At 42.8% G+C, this 23,306-nt stretch overlaps 1 protein-coding gene across 1 annotated transcript in view; it reads right to left on the bottom strand.

Moving 5' to 3' along the window:
• The window catches only part of LOC137368931 (hepatocyte growth factor activator), a 100,275-nt gene that overhangs the window by 34,016 nt on the left and 42,953 nt on the right, over nucleotides 1–23,306 (bottom strand). The window contains exons 5-11 of the mRNA XM_068029256.1: nucleotides 22,030–22,143; nucleotides 18,303–18,434; nucleotides 15,686–15,796; nucleotides 11,677–11,851; nucleotides 5,106–5,200; nucleotides 3,232–3,345; nucleotides 2,879–3,010 (exon numbers count right to left, since the gene is read on the bottom strand). Of these exons, the coding sequence (XP_067885357.1) occupies nucleotides 2,879–3,010; nucleotides 3,232–3,345; nucleotides 5,106–5,200; nucleotides 11,677–11,851; nucleotides 15,686–15,796; nucleotides 18,303–18,434; nucleotides 22,030–22,143 (873 nt within the window). The remainder of the gene's footprint in view (nucleotides 1–2,878; nucleotides 3,011–3,231; nucleotides 3,346–5,105; nucleotides 5,201–11,676; nucleotides 11,852–15,685; nucleotides 15,797–18,302; nucleotides 18,435–22,029; nucleotides 22,144–23,306) is intronic.

The raw sequence follows: 23,306 nt of genomic DNA, 5'->3' as shown, positions 1-23,306 counted from the left end.
ATGTTAATAGCGATAGTGCACTCTTAGGATCATCTACTCATGTTAATAGTGATAGTGCACTCTTAGGATCATCTTCTCATGTTATTAGTGATCGTGCACTCTTAGGATCATCTTCTCATGTTAATTGTGATAGTGCACTCTTAGGAATATCTACTCATGTTAATAGTGATAGTGCACTCTTAGGATCATCTTCTCATGTTAATAGTGATAGTGTACTCTTAGGATCATCTTCTCATGTTAATAGTGATAGTGAACTCTTAGGATCATCTTCTCATGTTAATAGTGATAGTGCACTCTTAGGATCATCTTCTCATGTTAATAGTGATAGTGCACTCTTAGGATCATCTACTCATGTTAATTGTGATAGTGCACTCTTGGGATCATCTACTCATGTTAATAGTGTTAGTGCACTCTTAGGAATATCTACTCATGTTAATTGTGATAGTGCACTCTTAGGAATATCTACTCCTGTTAACAGGGTTTATTATGACGAGACTAACCGAAGAAGCACTAAGTTTTGCTTTTGCTTTTAGTTTATTCTCGGGATGTAGACATTACTGACAAAAGCGGCATTGATCGACCATTCCTAGTTGCTCTTGAGAAGGAGGTGGTGGTGAAACTTCTCTTTGAATTGCTGTAACACTTTGATACAACCGAGTGACTTATCAGGTCACTTCAGAGGACAGTTAAGAGTCAACCACATCAGTGTGGGACAGGAGTTACATGTAGGCCAGACCCAGTAAAGACAGCAGACTTCCTTCCCTATGGGACATTAGTTGAACCAGATGGGTTTTATGACAATCAACACTTACTGATGTCAGATTTTCAATTCCAGGTTTTTTCAACTGAATTCAAATTCTCAAACTGCCGCCATGGATACTCATGTTCTCTGGATTATTAGTCCAGACCCTTGGATTAAAAGTCCAGTATCATGACAACTACTCCTTTTCCTTTTTGGCCTCCTTGTCTCGAGAGACAATGGGTAAGCGCCTAGAGGTGATCAGTGGTTTGTGGAGCAGCGCCTGGAGTGGCTATAAAGGCCAATTCTAGAGTGACAGACTCTTCCACAGGCGCTGCAGGTAAAGTTGGTTGTCGGGGCTGTTACACAGTTGGCTCTCTCCTTACACTTCTGTCTCTTTTCCTGCCAACTGCTAAGTCTCTTCGACTCGCCACGCTTTAGCCCCGCCTTTATAGCTATCCGCCAACTCTGGCGATCGCTGGCAACTTGCTCCCACGACTTGTAGTCAATGTCGTAAGACTTCATGTTGCGTTTGCAAACGTCCTTAAAGCAGGGACATGGACGGCCGGTGGGTCTGATACCAGTGACGAGCTCGCTGTACAATGTGTCTTTGGGGATCCTGCCATCTTGCATGGGGCTCACATGGCCAAGCCATCTCAAGCGCCGTTGGCTCAGTAGGGCGTACATGCTGGGGATGTTGGCGGCCTCGAGGACTTTTGCATTGGAGATACGGTCCTGCCACCTGATGCCAACTACTACAACTACTACACTACCTCTAAACCAAAGGTAGAGAGAGGCAGGCCATAGCAGTTGAAAAGTCAGTTCCCAGCAGTTTATCACTCAGGAAAACGATCGCCCCATGCTCTGTGACAAAACAAAACTCCACAGGGAAAAAAAATAAATTTTTGCTGACAGGAAAGTAAGGTAACCAATCAGAATTCAGCTGTAACAATTTGAAACAGAAGTCTAAAAGTTCCAGTCGGGATGTGGGGGGGTAGAAGTTTAAAACTATAATTTTAAAATTCTCATCCTTGTTTTCAAATCTCTCCATAGTCTTGCTCCCTCCCTAACTCGGTCACCTGCTTCAGTCCCACAATCTTCTGAGATCTCTGCACTCCTCCAATAATGGCCTCTTGCGCATCCTTTATTTTAATTGTAAGATCTTAAGAAATAGGAGTAGGGGGTAGGTCATTTGGCCCCTCAAGCCTACTCCACCATTCAACAAGATCAAAGCTGAACTTTTTACCTCAACTCCAGTTTCTTACTCATTCTCCATATCCCTAATTCCCTTAGTGCTCAAAATTCTATCAAGCTCAGTCTTGGATATGGTCATCAACTGAGCATCCATAGCTGTCTGGAGTAGAGAATTCCAAAGATTCACAACCCTCTGAGTGAAGAAATTTCTCCTCATCTCAGTCTAAATGTACGACTTCTTATCCCGAAACTATGACCTCTAGTTCCAGAGTCTCCAGCCAAGAAAACAGCCTCTCAGCATCTACTCAGTAATACCCTCTAAGAAACGTATACATTTCAATGAGATCACCTCACATTCTTTTAAACCTCAGAGAATATAGGCTCATTTTATTTAATTCCTCCTCAGAGAACAACCCTCTCACCCCAGGAATCAATTGTTCCAGCATGACGACCATGCTTTCAGCTTCCTAGGCCCAAAGCTCTGGAATTCACACCCTAAACCTCTCCATCTCGCTACCTTTCTCTCCTCCTTTAAGACGCTCCTTAAAACCTACGTCTTTGGCCAAGCTTTTGGTCATCTATCTTAATTTCTTACAGGGCTCAGTGTCCAATTTTGTTTGATAATGCTCCTGTGAGGTGCCTTTAACTACATTAAAGGTGCTAATATAAATGCAAGTTGTTGTTACTGTTATTGTTTAGTGGGATTTTGGCATGCGGGGAGGTCGGAGTTTGAGACAGAGCACCCCTGTCAAATGTCCTCTTAACCATCTCTGCTCTAAGGAGAACAACCGCAGCGTCTGCAGTCAAGGTTCTCAACCAAGGCTTAAAATGTCAAGAAGGGCTTCAACCAGTAGGGGAGCAGGTATTAACATAGCTGTTAGAATAGGAAGGAAGGGCCTGTAATTCAAGCTGACTGTGCAAAGTATTTTGACTTCTCGCTGATACCTTCATATTGAACACTTTGACACTCAGGCCCACTGCCAGCACATATGCAATTTTCAACTTTGTTGCCAACAATTCTGATCCAGCTCTCTCCAATAAGGAAGTACCTGTGTTGACCACTGTCGAAGCATTTTGCTGAAACACAGAGAAAAAAAAAATCACCAAATCATGACAATGTTTCGTATAATGTTAGATGTGCAATCATTGTGTGACCATTAGATCTCAATCTAAGCAAAACAAAGATTCGCTAAAGGCAGACAGTTTGGTCAAATTTATTGCCGCTCAGCAATGTACCCAACATGTAATATTGCACATCATTCTCTCAAACACATGTTAAGCAGACACTGCTCACTTACCTTCCTGGCAGTTAACACCTGTGAATTGATCGCTGCACCGACAGTGGTAAGAATTGAGAAGAGGGTCTCTGATGCAAGTCGCTCCATTTTCACAGGGTTGTGAAAGGCAGGGGTCTGTATGATTCAAAGCAAAGAGGTTTTAGAGCCAGTTATTTTTCTGAAACCAAAGTGCAATGCATTTTAACTCTCCTGGGATGCACTCCAATGGAGTGAAATCTCCACCCACTCCAATATCAGCAGCTAACTTTGTATCAAATGAAAATTTAATTTTTCTGCTCAACACCATTAACCATTTAAGATTGATAATGCCTTAATTAACTACCTGACAGAGACAAAAAGATTATCCCTCTACCTGCCCCTTTGTTTCCCTACTGCAAATCCTAAACTGATCAGTGGATCACCTTTCACCATTTAAGGTTCAGGGCAGTTTCCACAGGGAGTTGGTGGGGTTCGGTGGGATGGGGAGTTCACCTGATTGCTCCCGTGGGTAAAATGAGGAAAACGTTATTCAGGAATCCTGCAGCTCTGCTGCCGAAGCTAAAGCAGATGATAGGGACAAACAGGCGGGAAAAGACAAGCTGGTCCATCAAGCCTGCCCTTCACTTTTCATATTGCATTTGGAATCTTACAGCACAGAAGGAGGCTATTCGGCCCATTGTGTCTATGCTGGCTCTCTGAAAGAGCTAGTCAACTAGTCCCATTCCTCACCCCACCCCCACTCTTTCCCCATAGACCTGCAAATTTTTCCCTTTCAAGTATTTATCCAACTCCCTTTTGAAAGTTATTGTTGCATGTGCTTTCACCACCCTTTCAGCCAGTGCATTCCAGATCAGCACAATTCGCTGCGTAAAATATAATCGCCTCAATTCCTCTCTGGCTCTTGCCTATTACCTTAACTCTGGTTACTGACCCTTCTGCCACTGTAAATAGTATCGCCCCAACTAGCCCACCAAAATTCCTCGCAAATGTTTTACACAAATTAAGAATAAATTACACAATCTTATAAATCACAGTAAACTTTACATATAGTTGAATACATTTTCATGTTTTCAGTAATTCACTTAACAAGTTGTGCTTTGAATTAAAAACAAGTTTTCCTACATTTTGTAACCTGACGATAGAATCATAGAATGGTTACAGTACAGAAGGAGGCTATTCGGCCTGTCATGCTCATGCCAGCTCTCTGCAACAGCAACTCACCTAGCCCCACTCCCCAACCTTTTCCCCTTAGCCCTGCAATTTTTTTCTCTTCAGATATTTAACATAATGTTGTATAACATCACCATTGCTTCTACCTTTCCTGGTGTAAGGATCTTCCATTTGGCCTGATGACTTCCACAGGTGAAGTGTTATTGATATTGCAGTGGCCATGACAGCAGTCAAAAGGTTTTAATTGAGCAGTCAGATAATCAGGAGGATCCCACAGAACTTTATTCACCCCCTACCCTGTTCTGATGGATGTCACTCCTCCTGAGGAATGCGCCCCACCATCCCAAGGAAATACACTCTCCCACCTGAGGAACTTCACCCCCCCCCACCCAGGAACTTAGGCCAGCAAACCCCCCCACGCCCACCCCCTCGCCCAGGAATATCAGCCATCCTCATCCCAGGAACTTTACTGCCCCGCCCCCCATTAAGGAACTTCACCCCTACCCAGGAACATCAACCAGACCCCTCTCCCACACAGGAATTTCACCCCACATTAAGGAAATTCACCCAGGAGCTTTCCCCTATCCCCTACTCGCCTCCCCCCCAGGAACTTAGCAGTACCCTGCCAACCCCGAGGAACATCAGCCCCTAAGACTTCCATTGCACAAAATGAATTTCTTTAATCAGAAGGTCATAACTGAACAAGGATTATTTGATTTAACCACCCTGTTTTGGACACCGTGGAACTTCACAATAATCCCAGGAGATGTCATCATCTATCAGTGTGTAACACCAAGGCTGTTCTTCATTTTCTGTGTTTCTGAAACAAATACAAAAATAACTTATGAATGGATGAATCTCCTGCCCAACCAAACCCCCTCTACCTAACCTCAGAATTAACCAGTTGAAGATAAAATATTTTTGCATTTATATAAGCCTGTTGAGTGTCAAAGTTGGGTCAGTGGGTGGAACTCTTCCCTTCTAAATCAGAACATCATGGGCTCAAATCCCACTCAAGGGGCTTGAGCACATAATCTAGGCTGGCATTTCAGCGCAGTGGGAGTGGTGGCACTTTCAGATGAGAGATTATACTAAGGTCCTGTCTTCCCTCTAAGGTCAATGTAAAAGATCCAACAACTTCTATTTATATCCTATGAAAAAAAAGGAGGACTTGCATTTATGTAACGCCTTTCACGACCACAGCACTTTACAGCAAATGAAGTACTTTTTGAAGTGTTGTCTGTGTTATAATGTAGGAAACACAACAGCCAATTTGCACACAGCAAGTTCCCAAAACAACATTGTGATAATGACCAGACAATCTGTCTCTTCCGGATATTGATTGAGGGATATCAGCTAGGGCTAACTCTCTGGCTCTTCTTCAAATTAGTGCTATGAGATCTTTTACCTTCATCTGAGAGGGCAGACAGGGCCTTGATTGAAACATCTCCGACAGCACAGCACTCCCTCAGTGCTATACAGGAGCTTCAGCTTAGAGTTTTATACTTAAGTCCTGGAATGGGACTGGAACCCACAACTTTCTCACTTGGCAGCAAAAGTGCTACCAAGAGTGAGCCTCCCTGTAAAGGAACTGAGGAGCTCTCTCAGTGACCTGGCCAACATTTATCATGAACCATCATAAATTATGTAGTTACCTATTTCAGTGCTGTCTGTGGGACCTTCCTGTGATTGCCAGATTATTGTGACTACACAGGTTGTGAAGTGCTTTGGGATGTCCTGAGGATGTGAAAGGTGCAATAAATGGAAGTTCTTTCATTTTCGATTAAATATCTAAAAGCACTTCATATACAATTAATTACATTATCGGTGTGTGGTAAATTGTCATCCAAGCAAACACAAAAGCAAAATGCTGCAGATGCTGGAAATGTGAAATAAAAACAGAAAGTGCTGGAAATACTCAGCAGGTCGGCAGCATCTGTGAAGAGAGAGTTAACATTTCAGGTCAGTGACCTTTCATCAGAACTGAGAAAAGTTAGAAATGATGAGGCTTTGAGCAAGCGATAGTGGGAAGGGTGGGAAGAAGAATAAAAGGGAAGGTCTGTGATAGGGTGGAGGGCAGGAGAGATTAAATGACAAATGCTTTCATGGTGAAAGGCCAAAGGGAGTGGTAATGGGACAAGTAAAGAAACAAAAGATGCGTCTAGAGGAGGCGTAAATGGCAGGATAGTAGCCGTTCAAACACAAAGTAAAGGGACAAAGAAAGAAACAAGAGAAAAAAATGAACCAGCAAAAAACACAAAACAAAATGAAGGCAGAGGTTATGATCCAAAATTGTTGCACTCAATGTTGAGTCCAGAAGGCTGTAAAGTGCTCAGTCAAAAGATGAGGTGCTGTTCCTCAAGCTTGTGTTGAGCTTCATTGGAGCATTGTCAGGCCAAAGACAGAGAGGTCCGAGTGGGACCAAGATAGAGAATTAAGATGACAGGTGACAGGAAGCTCAGGATCTTGCTTGCGACTGAATCTCCCCAGGGTAGAGGAGACCACATTGTGAGCAGTATACTGAATTGAAAGTACAAGTAAATCACTGTTTAATTTAGGAGAGTTTGATGCCTAGGATGGTGAGAAGGGAAGAGATAAAAGGGCAGGTGTTACATCTCCTGCGCTTGCATGGAAAGGTGCAGTAGGAAAGGGGGGAACGTGTTGGAGTGACTAAGGAGATGACCAGGGTGTTGCGGAGGGAAAGGTCCCTTTGAAATGCTGAAAGGGGAGAGGAGGGGAAGATGTGTTTGGTGGTGGCATCACGTTGGAGGTGGCAGAAATGGCGCAGGATGATCATTGAATATGAGGTTGGTGGGGTGGAAGGTGAGGACAAGGGGAACCCTATCATAGTTCTGGGAGGGAGGGGAAGGGATGAGGTGGGGTGACAGGTGTGTGAAATAGATCAGACACGGTTGAGGGCCCTGTCAACCAAGGTGGGATGGGGGAGGGGGGGGAATCCTGAGTTGTGGAGAAAGGAAGACATATTGGAAGCACTAGTGTGAAAGGTTGCACCATCCAAACAGATACGACGGAGTCAGAGAAACTAGGAGAAAGGAATGGAGTCCTTACAGAAAGTGGAATGTGAGGAAGTGTAGTTGAGGTAGCTGTGAGAGTCCGTGGCCTTACAGTGAATATTGGTTGATAGCTTATCCCCAAAAATGGACAGAGAAGTCAAGGAAGAGAAGGGAAGGGAAGAGTCAGAGATGGACCATGTGAATGTGAGAGGAGGGTGGAAATTGGAAGCAAAGTCAATAACATTTTCTAGTTCGGGATGAGAGCAGGAAATGGCACCAATACAGTCATAAATATAGGAAGAAGAGGTGAGGGAAGAGGGCCTGAGTAGGACTGGAACAAGGAATGTTCCACATATCCCACAAAAAGGCAGGCTAAGCTAGGACTCAGGAAGGTTACCACAGCAACACCTTTTATTTGGAGGAAGTGAGTAGAGTTAAAGGAGAAGTTATTCAATGTGAGAGCAAGATCAGCCAAGTGGAGGAGGGTGGTGGTGGATAGGGAGTGTTTGGGCCTCTTTCCAAGGAAGCGGAGAGCCCTCAGACCATCCTGGTGGGGGATGGAGGAGTAGAGAGTTTGGACGTCCATAGTCAACAGGAGACAGTTATGACCAGGAAACTAGAAATGTTGAAGTGATGGAGGGGTTTGGAAGAGACACGGATATAGGTGGGAAGAGACTGGACAAGGGGAGAAAAAATAGAGTCGAGATAGGAAGAAATCAGTTCGTTGGAGCAGGAACAGGCTGAAATAATGGGTCTACCAAGGAAGTCCTGCTTTTGGATTTTGGGAAGGATGAAAGGTCACAGATCTGAAAAATTAACTCTGTTTTTCTCTCCACTGATGCTGCCAGACTTGGGGATATTTCAAGCATTTTCTGTTTTTATTTAAGCAAACAACACAGCCATACTGCACCATCATCCCACAAACAGCAATCATGCATATGAGCAATTAATCTACTCTATTGAAGTTGGTTGAGGGATAAATGTTGAGACCAGGAGAGCTCCCTGCTCATCTTCAAATAGTGCCATGGGATCAGTTTTCATCTGTGATTCCTGGAAATATTTTTTAAATTTTTGTAATTTTCATGGCGACTGTTGTTAGTGCCAGTGAATTGAATTCTTCCTAGTTCAAGGACATTAGCCCCTTGAGTCTGTTCTGCCATTCAATTAGATCATGTCTAATCTGCACCTTACCTCCATTAATATATCCTTTCTCCATAGTCCTTGCTACTCTTACCCAATAAAAATCTAACCAGCTATGTCTTGAAAGCTCCAACTGTTCCAGCATCCACTGTCTCTTGGGCAGAGAATTCCAATTTCCATCACCCAGTATCAGCATTAAGCAACTCCTGGTGAGGAACAGCACACATAGGGCAAAATCTTCTTGTGCCGTTTAAAACCAATCGAGGGGTGTGACCATTTCTGGGTCCTGTCCCCGCACTGGTTTTCAGGGCGCCCAAGAGTTAAGAAACCACCTCTGGGTGTGCCATCCAATTAAGGTTTCTGAAGCTGCAGGGGTGGGCACTCTTGCTGCAGGGTGGGGACCGCGCTGGCACCTCCATGTTGACATTGGAATTTAAAAAAAAAATAAACTCTGGTCACAGAGGGAAACCCTGTCCAGGCTGGCCTCCCTTTCTCTGTAAACTCCTCCAGCCCTACAACCCTTTGAGTTCCTGCACTCTTCCAACTTTGGCATTTTATACATCCCCATCCCTGAGTTTAATTGCTCTACCAGTGGCAGCCATGTCTGGGCCCTAACCTCTAGAATTCTCTCCCTAAACTTCCCCACTTTAAGATGCTCCTTAAAACCTACCTCTTTAATTGAACTTTTGATTACCTGTCCTAATATCTCCTTATGTGGCTCAGTATCAAATTTCATTTGCTAATGCTCCTGTAAAGTGCCTTGGAATGTTTTATAAGTTAAAGATGCTATATAAATGCATATTGTTGTTAATTATTTTCACATTTTTTTCTATTGTCTAATTGATGATCTAATTTATATTATATAATATAATTTATATAATATTTATATAAATTATTTAATTTATGTAATAATTTATGATGATTTTCATCAGAGGGTCGTGAGTGTTTGGAATTCTCTTCCTCAAAAGGCAGTGGAAGTAGAGTCTTTGAATATTTTTAAGACGGAGGTAGGTAAATTCTTGATAAACAAGGGGGTGAAAGGTTATTGGGGGTAGGCGGGAATGTGGAGTACTCAGTTCAGCCATGAACTTTGTTACGACCGACCGCTCAAGACAAAGCCCCCAATCAAAATATATAATTTTGATTGCAGTGGGAGCAATGCACTGTTAATTCAGTCCCGCCACTCCACAGATCGCCTAACACATCACTTTAAACTTTCCAAATAAAAGAAATCCACAGCCGAATTGAACCATCTATTAACCCCCGAATGAGGCAAACCAAAACAGGTGTCTTTAGATCAACTAATTAACTGTTTGTTAGAAAAAACTAAACTCTTAAAAGTTACTAAGATAAAAACATTTAAAAATAGAAAAATTAGTATTCTTGCAGATTTACTCTTCCTGATAACCGGTCCTCTGATTAAAGTCCACTTGCAGTCTTCCAGGGTCCAATGAGGGAAGAGAAAAATGTCCAACATCCGACTTCAACTCCTCTATCAACCAGTGACGATCACCGCAGATCAACAACTCACAAACACTCTTCAATGAATCAATTTGGCTTTAGAATTTTGAGGGATAATAAAAGTCACAGTCTAACTTCCTTTCCTTCAGTTTAAATCACCAGAGAACTCTGTTCAGTTCGTGTTGGCCCCGCTGTGTCTGTTTGTCAGAACAGTCTGTCTCCACTAACAGCCAGTTCAAAATTTAATTGCAACAATGTGTAATCGATTCTCAGTCTCTGAGTGGCTGTGTCCAAGGCAACCAGGATGCACATTTTAAGCTGGTTGGTTCCCACTCTGTATGGTTGTATCCAATGGCAACCAGAACACACCTTCTCGATAACTCCTAAGGCTTGCATGTTCTTAAAGCAGTACTGGTCCTTTGCTTACTTAAAGACACACTGCAGATTCCACCCCCCCCCAGCCCCCCCAAAAAAACAGTAGGATCATAATAACTTTTGAATGGCAAAGCAGGCTCGAGGGACCGAGTGGCCTACTCCTGCTCCTAATTTGTATGTATGTTCTAACAATGTTCTATCAAGCAGTTGTGGGGCGGCACAGTGGCGCAGTGGTTAGCACCGCAGCCTCACAGCTCTAGTGACCCAGGTTCAATTCTGGGTACTGCCTGTGTGGAGTTTGCAAGTTCTCCCTGTGTCTGCGTGGGTTTTCGCCGGGTGCTCCGGTTTCCTCCCACATGCCAAAGACTTGCAGGTTGACAGGTGAATTGGCCATTATAAATTGCCCCTAGTATAGGTAGGTGGTAGGGAAATATAAGGACAGGTGGGAATGCGGTAGGAATATGGAATTAGTGTAGGATTAGTATAAATGGGTGGTTGATGGTTGGCACAGACTCGGTGGGCCGAAGGGCCTGTTTCAGTGCTGTATCTCTAAACTAAACTAAAAAAAAAATGTTTCTGTGCAGTCAGACATGCATGATATTTATCACAACAAGAAAGCCTGCATGGTAACTTCAAAGCTGCTGCATGGCCATAAGCCCACGCGCTTAACGGGAACACTGCAGCTGAGCAAAATTTTGGCCAAACAGCTAGATTTTAAGGAGCATCTTAGAGAAGGAGAGGGAACGGGAGAGGCAGAGAGATTTGGGGAGGGAATTCCAGAGCTTCAGGCCCAGGCAGCTGAAGGCACGGCCACCAAAGGTGAACTGAAATAAATCAAGGATGCACTAGTTCAGAATTGGAGGAATGAGGAGTTTACAAAGGGTTGTAAGGCTGGAGGAGATTACAGAGATAGGGAGGAGCGAGATCATGGAGAGATTTCAACATAAGAATGAGAAATTTAAATCTGCCATGTTGGTGGACCGGGAGCCAGTGCAGGTCAGCGAGCGCAGGGGTGATGGGTAAACAACATTTGGTGTAGGTTTGAATATGTGCTGCAGAGTTTTGGATGAAGCCAAGTTTATGAAGAGTAGAAGATGGGAGGCCAGTGAGGAGAAAATTGGACTATGGGTACTGACACTCATTGTCTGGGATCACACATATAGAATGACCACTTGGGTGAGCTACCAAAGGATCACAGACTAGCATCATTTGCCGCTTTCAGGAAAGGAAGGGAGAAACCTAGGGAACAGCCAAACTCATATCACGCTCACAGTCATGCTACAGTTCGAAAGCATATTTCTCCCACCTGCAGAAAGAGTGGTCATCCAGACCTAAGCGGAGGGGCTCTTCCAAGTCGTTGATATTAAACCCCAGGTTAATGAAGTTAGATGTCCAAGCCAGACAGTCACTCCCCGAGACTGTCCTCTTTGCTGTCCCTCTGTATGAGCTCCCATTATTTTCGTAGCAATCAGCAGCAGAATCTGAATGAAATGTATTTGTAAATGTTAAGCAACAAAGTGATAATCCTGGAAAATTACTTCCCCAACACTGCCGACTCTGCAATTGAACTGTTGGTGGGCAGTTCTCCAAGTGCCTATGTGGAAATCCATCTATATATAGAAAGATTATATTTTACAACCATTTGAGAACTCTGCATTCCTCCGATGCTGGTTTCTTTTTATCCCCTCGTCCCACTATTGATAGCTGTGCCTTCAGTTGGCCCAGCCATGAGCTCTGGAACTCCCTCCTTAAACTACTCCAACTTTCAATCTCTCTCTCCTCCTTTGAGACCCTCATTAAAACCAACCTCTTTAATTAAGCTTCTTGTCACTTGTCCTAAAATCTCCTTCTTTGGTCCACATCAAATTTAGTCTAATTACACTCCTGTGAAGCATCTTAGGACATTTTGTAACATTAAAGCTGCGATATTTATGCAGGTTGCTGTTAAAAGTCTTATATATTGCAAACACTTCCCATAAGCCAAACTTACTTCCTGTTACAGTTTCGCTGTCACATTTTCCCCAGTACACTTTACCAGGATTCACCATTCAAACCTCTGAATTTATAAACCTACAAGAAACCTACAACCTTATTAGCCTAATTATTCCATTCACCATGGAATCTATTGTGGGCACAATTATTTCATGAAAATTATGCTTCCCCGAGTCATTTCAAGATAGCCCTGCAAATTACAATTTCGTGATTTACAATGAACAAGTAGTTCAGGGTGAGCATTTATATAACAGTCTATGCCCTGGCTCACTATGAGCAATTCCACAGGAGATCTGCTAGTATCTGTATGGAACTATTAAGTGCTTCATTCACACTCCATTTGTCATATTTCAAAGGGTCAAAAGAATTTATCAAACTTTTCAGGTTTTGAAGGGCTATGAAGAAAGAGTGTGGTGGGGGGTAATAGACAAAGAGTGGGACTAATTAGTTAGCTCTTTCGGAGATCCGTCACAGGCATAATGGGCTGAATGGCCTCACTCTGTGCTAATATAGGTCTATGATTCTTTCCTTTTTTTATTCGTTCATGGAATGTGGGCCTCGCTGGCTGGGACAGCATTTATTGCTCATCCCTAATTGCACTTGAGAAGGCGGTGGTGAGCTGCCTTCTTGAACCGCTGCAGTCCTTGGCATGTAGGTATATTAACAGTGTTGTAAGGAAGGGAGTTGCAGGATTTTTACCCAACGACAGTGAAGGATTGGCGATACAGTTCCAAGTCAGGAATGGAGGAATCAATGTGGCTTGGAGGGAAACTTGCAGGTGGTGGTGTTCCCATGCATCTGCTGCCCTTGTTCTTTGACATCATAAAGATTGCAGGTTTGGTAGGTGCCGTCTAAGGAGCCTTGATGAATTGCTGCAGTGCATCTTGTATATGGTATACACTTCTGCCACTGTGCATCGGTGGTGGGGGGAGTGAATGTTGAAGCTGGTGGATGGGATGCCAATCAAGCAGGCTACTTTGTCTGGATGCTATCAAGCTTCTTGAGCGTGTTGTTGGAGCTGAACTCATTCAGGTAAATGGAGAGTATTCCATCACACTCCTGACTTGTGCCTTGTAGATGGTGGACAGGCATTGGCAATTCAGGAGGTGAGTTACTCACCACAGAATTCCTAGCCTCTGACCTGCTCTTGTAGCCACAGTATTTATATGGCTACTCCAGTTCAGTTCTGGTCAATAGTAACCCCCAGGATGTTGATAGTGGGGGATTCAGCAATGGTAATGCCATTGAACATCAAGGGGAGATGGTTAGATTCTCTCTTGTTGGAGATGGTCATTGCCTGGCACTTGTGTGGTGTGAATGTTACTTGTCACTTATCAGCCCACGCCTGGATGTTGTCCAGGTCTTGCTGCATCTAGACGCAGGCTGCTTCAGTATTTGCGGAGTTGCGAATGGTGCTGAACATTGTGCAATCATCACAATTCTGACCTTATGATTAAAGGAATGTCATTGATGAAGCAGCTGAAGATGGTTGGGTCTAGGACACTAACCTGAGAAATGCCTGCAGTGATGTCCTGGGACTGAGATGATTGACCTCTAACAACCACAACCATCTTCCTTTGTGCTAGGTATGACTCCAACCAGCGGAGAGATTTCCCCCTGATTCCCATTGACTCCAGTTTTGCTAGGGCTCCTTGATGCCATACTCAGTCAAATACCACCTTGATATCAAGGGCAGTCACTCACACCTCACGACCCGACCATCAGTTAACTTACCTTCCATTTTTCACTTTGTTGCTGATCTGCACAAGCTTAAAAGAACTGTAACAAAACCACATTTCTAATCCAAAATTTAAATTAACATTGGAGCCACTAACCTGTGATAGAGTGTGTCCGACCTGGCCCGACCCGAGCCCGAATGCCGGACCTGGAAGTACGACCCGACCCGACCCAAACCCGACACATGTCGTCGGGTTCTGGTCGGGAAGCAGGTCTTTAGCGTCAGTGAGCAGGTTATTGCTGAGCAAGTACTGCTTGATAGCACTGTCGACGACCCCTTCCATCACTTTGCTGATGATTGAGAGTAGACTGATCAGGCGATAATTGGTCGGGTTGGATTTGTCCTGCTTTTTGTGTGATGTGCAAACACCTGGTAAACTGTATACCTCCCTGGTCAGACAGCAAATAAGCCTTTATTTATCTCAGGTGTTATTTAGTCCCCTTCCACAAGGTGTGAAACTTGGCACATGAGTTCAAGTCCCACTGCAGCATCTTGAGCCCAGGCTGACACTCCCAATGCAGTATCTAGGGAGCAGTGCACTGTCAGAGGTTTTTTTTAACTCTTTCATGGGATGTATGGCATCGCTGGCAAGGCCAACATTTGTTGCCCATCCCTAATAGCCCCTAACAACTGAGTGGCTTGCTAAGCCATTACAGAGGGCAATTAGGAGTCAATCACATTGCTGTGTGGCTGGAGTCACATGTAGGCCAGACCAGGTAAGGATGGCAGATCTCCTTCCCGAAAGGACATTAGTGAACCAGATGGGTTGTTACAACAATTGATGATAGTTTCATGGCAGACTTTTTTATTAATTAATTGAATTTTATTAATTGAATTTAAATTCCACCAGCTGCCATGGTGGGATTTGAACCCTTGTCCCCAGGGCATTAACCTGGGCCTCTGGATTACTAGTTCCGTGGCATTACCACTACACCACTATGCAAACTGAGGCATCACTGCCCTTGCAATTGGACACAAAAGATTCCATGGCACTGTTTCGAAGAAGAGCAAGGGAGTTCTGTCTGGGAAAAATACTTGCACATTTTCATATTATTTTCTGGGGAGATATGGGCAGAGGAGGAGACATGCACTGGGAATTTCCTTAGAGATAGTCCCATTACTGTAACTTCACCAGAAGGGCAGCAGGAGCCCTGTTTATTTGTGTTAATGAGTTTTCTGCCGTGCTTTCGGTGAAGTTACGATGGTGGATTGGAGCAGTTCCAAGGAAGTTGCTGCCGTAGGGAATTCTCCATTAACTCCTTCATTTGCAGGACAAGTATCACATTCAACACATTTGCATTAATAACCTGGGGAAAGTGCCGATGGACTAGCAACTCATTGAGGACCAGCAGCAACACAAACACAGAGGATTAAAGCCTGAAACGTTAACTCTCCTTGTCTCTCCACAGATGCTGCCAGTCCTGCTGAGTATTTCCAGTACTTTCTGTTTTGATATCAGAGGATTAAAACGTCTGGGTGAAGGGAGACTGAACATAAGTGGCACATTGCGACATGAGATCTTGTGGAACTCATGACTGAAACCCCCACAGTGCTGTGAAGGGCCCATTCCACAGCACGACCTTACCTATTTCACAGTATTTCCCCGTGTAATTCTTTCTGCAGTCGCACACACTCTCGCCCGTGGTTTCGACCTTGTGGCACATCCCTCCGTAAAGGCACGGGTTGGTTTCACAGGCTGTGAAAGAAAAGAAAGAGGGGCTTCCTGAAACAATCACTGCTCTACTCAACAAAGTCAGCTTTGAGTTTCAACAAGTATTATCAGGATGATAATTGCGCCCCTTTTTAAAGCCCTTTTCACTCCAATACTTTCCCCTTTATCCTGTAGGCATAAGCCAGAGGCAATCTCTATAGTACCTGTGCCCGAGTGGCCTATGTGTGTGACTCTGTACAGAGAGTGTCAGCAGACCATTTGACTGCAAGGAAGACCAGGAGATAAGTTTTGGATTGCACTGGCGAAGAGTATGTATGGTACCATACTGTATTTTTTTTTATTATTCATTTTGTCTGGGATGTGGGTGTCTCTGGCTAGGTCAGCATTTATTGCCCTTTCCTAAATCTTACATGGCCAGCATTTGCGGCTCATCCCTAATTGCCCTTGAACTGAGTGGCTTGCTAGGCCATTTCAGAGGGCATTTAAGAATCAACCACATTGCTGTGGGTCTGGAGTCACATGTAGGCCAGACCAGGTAAGGACGGCAGATTTCCTTCCCTAAAGGACGTCAGTGAACCAGATGGGTTTTTAATGACATAATAATAAAAGCAAAATACTGCGGATGCTGGAAATCTGAAACAAAAACAAGAAATGCTGGAATCACTCAGCAGGTCTGGCAGCATCTGTGGAAAGAGAAGCAGAGTTAACGTTTCGGGTCAGTGACCCTTCTTCGGAACTGACAAATATTAGAAAAGTCACAGATTATAAACAAGTGAGGTGGGGGTGGGGCAAGAGATAACAAAGGAGAAGGTGCAGATTGGACCAGGCCACATAGCTGACCAACAGGTCACGGAGCAAAGGCAAACAATATGTTAATGGTGTGTTGAAAGACAAAGCATTAGTACAGATTAGGTGTGAATACACCTAATGACAGTCGATGATAGTTTCCTGGCACCATTACTGAGGCTAGCTTTCAATTCCAGATTTTTATTACTTAACTGAATTTATTAATTAAATTTATCCCATTAGATTTGAACCCAAGTCCCCAGGGCATTAGCCTTGGCCTCTAGATTACTAGTCCAGTGACATTACCACTGTGCCACCATATGTCTGGCGAACATTTCAAATGCATACTGGCTTTCATAAATTTCTTGATCCTTTTGAAAGGCTCACATGGGTTTAGCTGCTGACTGATCATCTCCAATTGCACAGTGCAGCTTCCTTATGTTCCCAGTCATGTTTGTGAGAGCAAAGAAGTAGACCATTCTGCCACACTCTTATCAATTTTAATCTAGACCAGGGGTTGGCAACCTTTTTTTATCTGGCGGGTGCTTTATAAAAAATATATTTGCCTAAAATAAAAACTATTGGGAACCGCAAGACAAAAATTCAGCATTTCTAAACCAAATACTTAGCAAATTGTCAAGTGTCTCTGGTCGAATACATCATTTGCATATACGATAAATAAAATGCATGTGTTGAATTTATGTAACAATAGAAAAAAACAAAATTAAAATAGACCTAACTCTGAATTATCACACATTTTGACTTCTTTTAACTATCATTTTGTCGGTAAATCATCTTTAAAACAAACTTTACCTTAAGATGTGTAGAATTTTCAGCTGTTGATTCATATGATTAAAAAAATAGCTTCTGATAGCATATTCAGAATAACTTATCGTCTCAGATATATTAGAACCAATAATGGTCACAAACATAATACCTGTTCCTTGAACCAAAGGCACTATCTATAACCACGGTGCAGCTATACCAAACAAACAGGTTTATATAGAGAACAATGATTTTTTTAAAATGATCATTTGAAACAGTAAAGTACAGCATAATGATTAGCTTTTTAACCCCACAATAAAAACATGGCTCTTGCTTTTCTTGACTTTTATTTTAGATTTTTTCATGTTAATGCCACCCAACTGGAAAAGGTTATGAGCCGCAATGGGATGTTAAAGTGCCACAGGTCGCAGATCCCTGATCTATACTATTGGACCATGTGCATAGAAGAACTCGGGAATTATTTCTGGTCTCCTGGCCAATATTTATTTCTCAATCAACATCACAAAAATAGATTATCTGATCATTATCACATTGCTGTTTGTGGGATCTTACTGTGTGCAAATTAGCTTGCCACCTTTCCTATATTGCAACAGTAACTACAACTGAAAAATACTTCATTGACTGTGAAGCACTTTGGGATGTCCTGAGGCCGTGAAGGGGGTATATAAATGCAAGCTCTTCCTTTTCCACAAACTACCCTATCCTGGTATTTATCCTACCCAGTCAATCTCCTAAGGAAGTATTTTCCATAAATACTCCCTGATCCATAAAGATGGATGAAAACACCAACACTTTCATCTACCCTCATATCTCCAGTATTCAACCCTGGCCCCAACACTTCTCCAAAGGACTACTGTTGTCCCCTATTTGATTATCTGAGTCTATGTTGGCGCGAAACAACTTACCAATAGTAAAGGGTACACTACGTTACTTGTTATACAAACAGTTTTCTAGGTACCTTCTGATCTTATAGGTTCAGAATGAATCCCGCCCTCGCTGCAGTTGCATTTCTCAACTACACCATGAAGAATCCGTGTCCATGTTTCTCCAATGTCGTAATATTTTAGATGCAGTCTTTCAAAACACTTTTCTAAATAGAAAGACAAGTGGTCACTCATCATCGAATCATAGAATCATCGAATAGTACAGCACAGAAGGAGGCCATTCGGTCCATCCACTCCACACCAGCTTTTAAAGAAATAGTTATCCAATTCAATTTTGAGGGCTACTATTGAATCAGTTTTCATCACTCTATCACGTAGTGCATTCTAAATCCTAACCATTCATTATGTAAAAAGGTTATCCCTCATGTCATCTCTGGTTCTTTTGTGAATCACCTTAAATCTATGCCCTCTGATTATCAACACTTCAGCAGTTGGAAACAGTTTCTCTTTATTTACTCTATCTAAACGCTTCATGATTTTAAACACCTTTATTAAATCTCCCGTTAGCAGTCTCCGCTCTAAGGAGAAAACCCTTCTCCAGTCTATCCACGTAACTGTAGTCTCTCATCCATGGAATCATTCTATTAAATCTCCTTCCTGATGTGTGGTGCTCAGAATTGGACACAATACTCCAACTAGGGCTGAGCTAGTCTTTGATATTGGTTTAGTATAACTTCCTGCCTTTTGTATTCTATCCCTCTATTTATAAAGCCTAGGATCCTATTTGCTTTATTAACTGTTTTGTTAACCTGTCCTGACACCTTCAATGATTTGTCCGCAAGCACCCAAAGGTCTCTCTGTTCCTGCATTCCCTTTAGAATTGTACCATTTAGCATGAGTTGTTTCTCCTCATTCTTCCTACCAAAACGTTATCACCTCACACTTTTTTTGCATTGAATTTCATCTGTATTCACCCATTCCACAAGCCTGTTTTATGTCCGTTTGAAGTGTATTACTATCTTCCTCATTGTTTACTACATTTCCAAGTTCCGTATCATCTGCAAATTTTGGAATTGTGCTCTGTACTCCCAAGTCCAAGTCATTAATGTACATCAAAATATAAGAGTGGACCTAGTACTGAACAGTGGAACGCCACTAAACACCATCTCCAGTCTGCAAAACAGCCATTCACTACAACAATCTGTTTTCTATCCCCTGATGCTGCTAATGTTCCTTTTATCCTATGGGTTTCAATTTTGTTAACAAGCCTAATATGTAGCTCTTTATCAAATGTCTTTTGAAAATCCATATGCACAACATCAAGTGCACTGTTCTCATCCACCCTCCCTATTCCAACAGAAAACTCAATCAAGTTAGTCAAACACAACTTGCCCTGAACAAATCTGTGCTATCTCTCCTTTGTTAGCCCATGCTTGTCCAAGTGTCTATTGATTTTCTCTCATTATTGTTTCTAACAGCTTTCCTACCACGACATTAAACTGTAATTTCCAGGTTTATTCTTCTCCCCTTTTCTGAACAAAGGTGTAACATTTACAATCCCCCAGTCCTCTGACACCACCCTGTATTTAAGGAAGTTTGGAAGATCATGGCCAGCATCTCTGCAATTCCTCATCCAGTATCCTGTCAATCTCTTCATTTCCCATAGCTTGATAAAGGAACATACACACTTCTGAAAGACAGTATTAGAAAGATAAGGTGATAATAGTAACTTATTTGCTGAAGATTTAACTGCTTCAAAGGCAACAACTTAGGTTTGAGGTCAAGAGGCTGTTCATCATGCAAAGAGTTGCCAACACTGGGAATGAGCTTTGGGACAGAGTATTGGTGTTGAAATTCCTAAAACTATTTAAATAACCATTAGTTGTTGAGACAGTAAGGAGCGCTTTGCAGTCCTTCACGTGGCGACTGCCGCATAAGTGACCAGAGGACATCTTCCTCACCAGTTCTTTACATCGACCAAAGCTGAGCTCGCTCAGACCATCTATTTTGGTTGCCTCTTTAACCCTACATTAGAGATCTATTACCTGTTTTTATGCATTTATCAATCCATTGAATGGTAAGCACATCTCATTTAAAGAGTAGCTCCTCTGACAAAGCTGCACGCTCTTCAGCACCGCACTGAAGTGTGAGCCTAGATAATGACATCCAACTCCCGGACTGGACCCCAGTCCACAACCTTCTGACCCTGTGGTAAGAAGTTAACAACTGAGCACACCATGTCATTGTAGGCCATTGGCGAAAAGGATCACCAGAATGGGTGGTGGAACAAGAAACCTCAGTGGATTTCCATAGGAACATAGGGACAGGTGTAGGCCATTCACCCCCTCAAGTTTGTTCCATCATTAAGGACACAGGAACAGGAATAGAGAATTCAGCATTTCAAGCTTGTTCTGCTATTCAATTAGATCACAGTTGATCATAGCTACCAGAAGGAACTAGACAGCTTCTTCCCAACAAATGGGATTCAGGCTTTTTGGTAATCCACCAAGGGAACACTGTGGATAGGTGGGATAGATAAATCGAAGATCTTCTTCCTTAAATTGTTTCTATTGTACTTATCCTGAATTCATAGGAACATAGGAACAGAGGAAGATAGGAACAGGAGTTGGCCATTCAGCCCCTCGAGCCTGTCCCGTCATTCAATTAGATCATGGCTGATCCGCAGCCTAACTCCATATACCTGCCTTTGGCCCATATCCCTTAATATCTTTGCTTAACAAAAATCTATCTATCTCAGATTTAAAATTAACAACTGTTCTAGCTTCAACTGCTGTTTGTGGGAGAGAGTTCCAAACCTCTACCACCCTTTGCGTGAAGGAATGCTTCCTAACATCTCTCCTGAACGGTCTGCTCCTAATGTCTAGACTATGCCCCCTAGTTTGACAATCTCCAACCAGTGGAAATAGTTTATCTTTATCTAGCCTGTCTTTTCCTGTTAATATTTTGAAGACTTCGATCAGATCACCCCTTAACCTTCTAAATTCTAGCCAAAAAAGGCCTAATTTGTGTAATCTCTCCTCGTAACTTAACCCCTGTAGTCCAGGTATCATTCTTGTAAACCTACGTTGCACTCCCTCCAAGGCCAATATATCCTTCCTAAGGTGTGGTGCCCAGAACTGCTCACAGTACTCCAAGTGGGGTCTAACCAGGATTTTGTACAGCTGCAGCATAACCTCTGGTTTCTTTACACTCCAATCCTGTAGATATAAAGGCTAGCATTCCATTAGCCTTTTTGATTATTTTCTGCACTTGATCGTGGCATTTTAAAGATCTATGCACCTGAACCCCCTGAAGTCTCTTTGGAATCCACTGTATTTAACCTCTTCCCATTTAGAAAGTACCCTGCTCTATCCTTTTTGGGTCCAAAATGGATAATCTCACACTTGCCCACATTGAAATCCATCTGCCACAGTTTTGCCCACTCACCTAGTCTGTCAATATCTCTTTGCAATTTTACGCTATCATCTAGACTGTCTACAGTGCCACCTAACTTTGTATCATCAGCAAATTTGGATATATGACTCACTATGCCATCATCCAAGTCGTTGATGAATAATGTGAATAACTGAAGCCCCAACACAGATCCCTGCGGGACACCACTAGTCACATCCTGCCAATCGGAGTACTTACCCATTATCCCCATTCTCTGTCGCCTACCGCTCAACCAACTTCCTAACCATGTCAATAATTTGCCCTCAACTCCATGGGCTTCTACCTTAGTTCACAGTCTCTTATGTTTTAGTGCTTCACAGTAAAAATAACAATGTCCTTGTCACCTACCTTGCTTACAGTCCTTTCCTGTGAACTGATCGGTGCAGATACACTGATAGGACTGGTTATTGGGGATATTAATACAGGCAGCCCCGTGCCAGCAGGGTTGGTTTTCACAATAATCTGTGAAATAAGTACTGAGGGTCAGAGTACAATAAAATTACACTTCAAACAGGATTAACATAAATATAAACTTCACTTGTAAGTTTCTATGATAAAGAGCACATTTGACTCAAACTCCAAAACATTGGGCTAAAACCCGATATTATAGTTTGGAACAATGTAACAGTGATGCTAGTGCTTTGATGTCGTGCCATTTTCTCCCTTCTTCCATCTAACAAAGATGCTGACATCTTATCAAGCTCCCTCTAGCACCTGGTCCCATTGGTCATTCTTCACGTAAGATTTTAAATCCATCAAGACTCTCCAACCCTCGTAAAGTCCACGGAAAAAAATTAACTGCATATAATCCCAGGGGAACATCATCTTTCCAAGTTCCGCTCCAAGTCACCGTGTTGACCTGGGCATTCGTTGTTGCTGGGTCAAAATCCTGGAACTCACTACCAAACAGAACTGTGGGTGCACAGCTTAGGAAAGCAGCTCACCACCACCTTCTCAAGAGCAATTAGAGATGGGCAATAAATACCAGGCTTTGCCAGCAATACCCACATCTGAGAAAGGGGAAAAAGATAGTAATGTAAGAAAAGATCATTCCAGCCCTTTGGTGCATTAATTCTCCCTTCAGGGCATCAAATTATACTTTGAATAATCCCAATGTCTTCATTACCTTACTTATTCCATTTCTCTTCAAAAGAAACATGTTTCTCCCATGATCTTTCTAAACTTACTTTTCAATAATTCTTCATGTATTACTTTCCTGGTGTATTTTAAAATGACTGTCTATCTTTTTATTCATTCTCGGGACGTGGATGTCACTGGCAAGTCCAGCATTTTACGGATCCCTGAGAAGGTGGTGGTGGACCTTCTTCTTGAACTGTTGCAGTGTTATGGTTTGATACAATTGAGTGGCTCGCTACGCCACTTGCTGAGGGGAGTTAAGACTCAACCACTTTGGTGTAGGACTGGAGAAACGTATAGGCCACTAGGCATGGAGGGCAGACTTCCCTCCCTAAAGAACGTTAGTCAATCAGTGAAAAGTTTTCACAACAATCCAACAACTTCATGGTCACTTTATATTTAAATTAAATTCAAACTGTCACAGTAGAGTAACTTAACCACTACACTACTGTACCCCTTGCTCTCTATTCTACTTTTACCCTGGCTAC

This window comes from Heterodontus francisci, chromosome 4, assembly GCF_036365525.1.
Source record: "Heterodontus francisci isolate sHetFra1 chromosome 4, sHetFra1.hap1, whole genome shotgun sequence".
NCBI classification, from domain to species: domain Eukaryota; kingdom Metazoa; phylum Chordata; class Chondrichthyes; order Heterodontiformes; family Heterodontidae; genus Heterodontus; species Heterodontus francisci.
The sequence above is the reverse complement of the archived record's forward strand: the minus strand, read 5'-3'. Positions and strand labels throughout refer to the sequence as shown.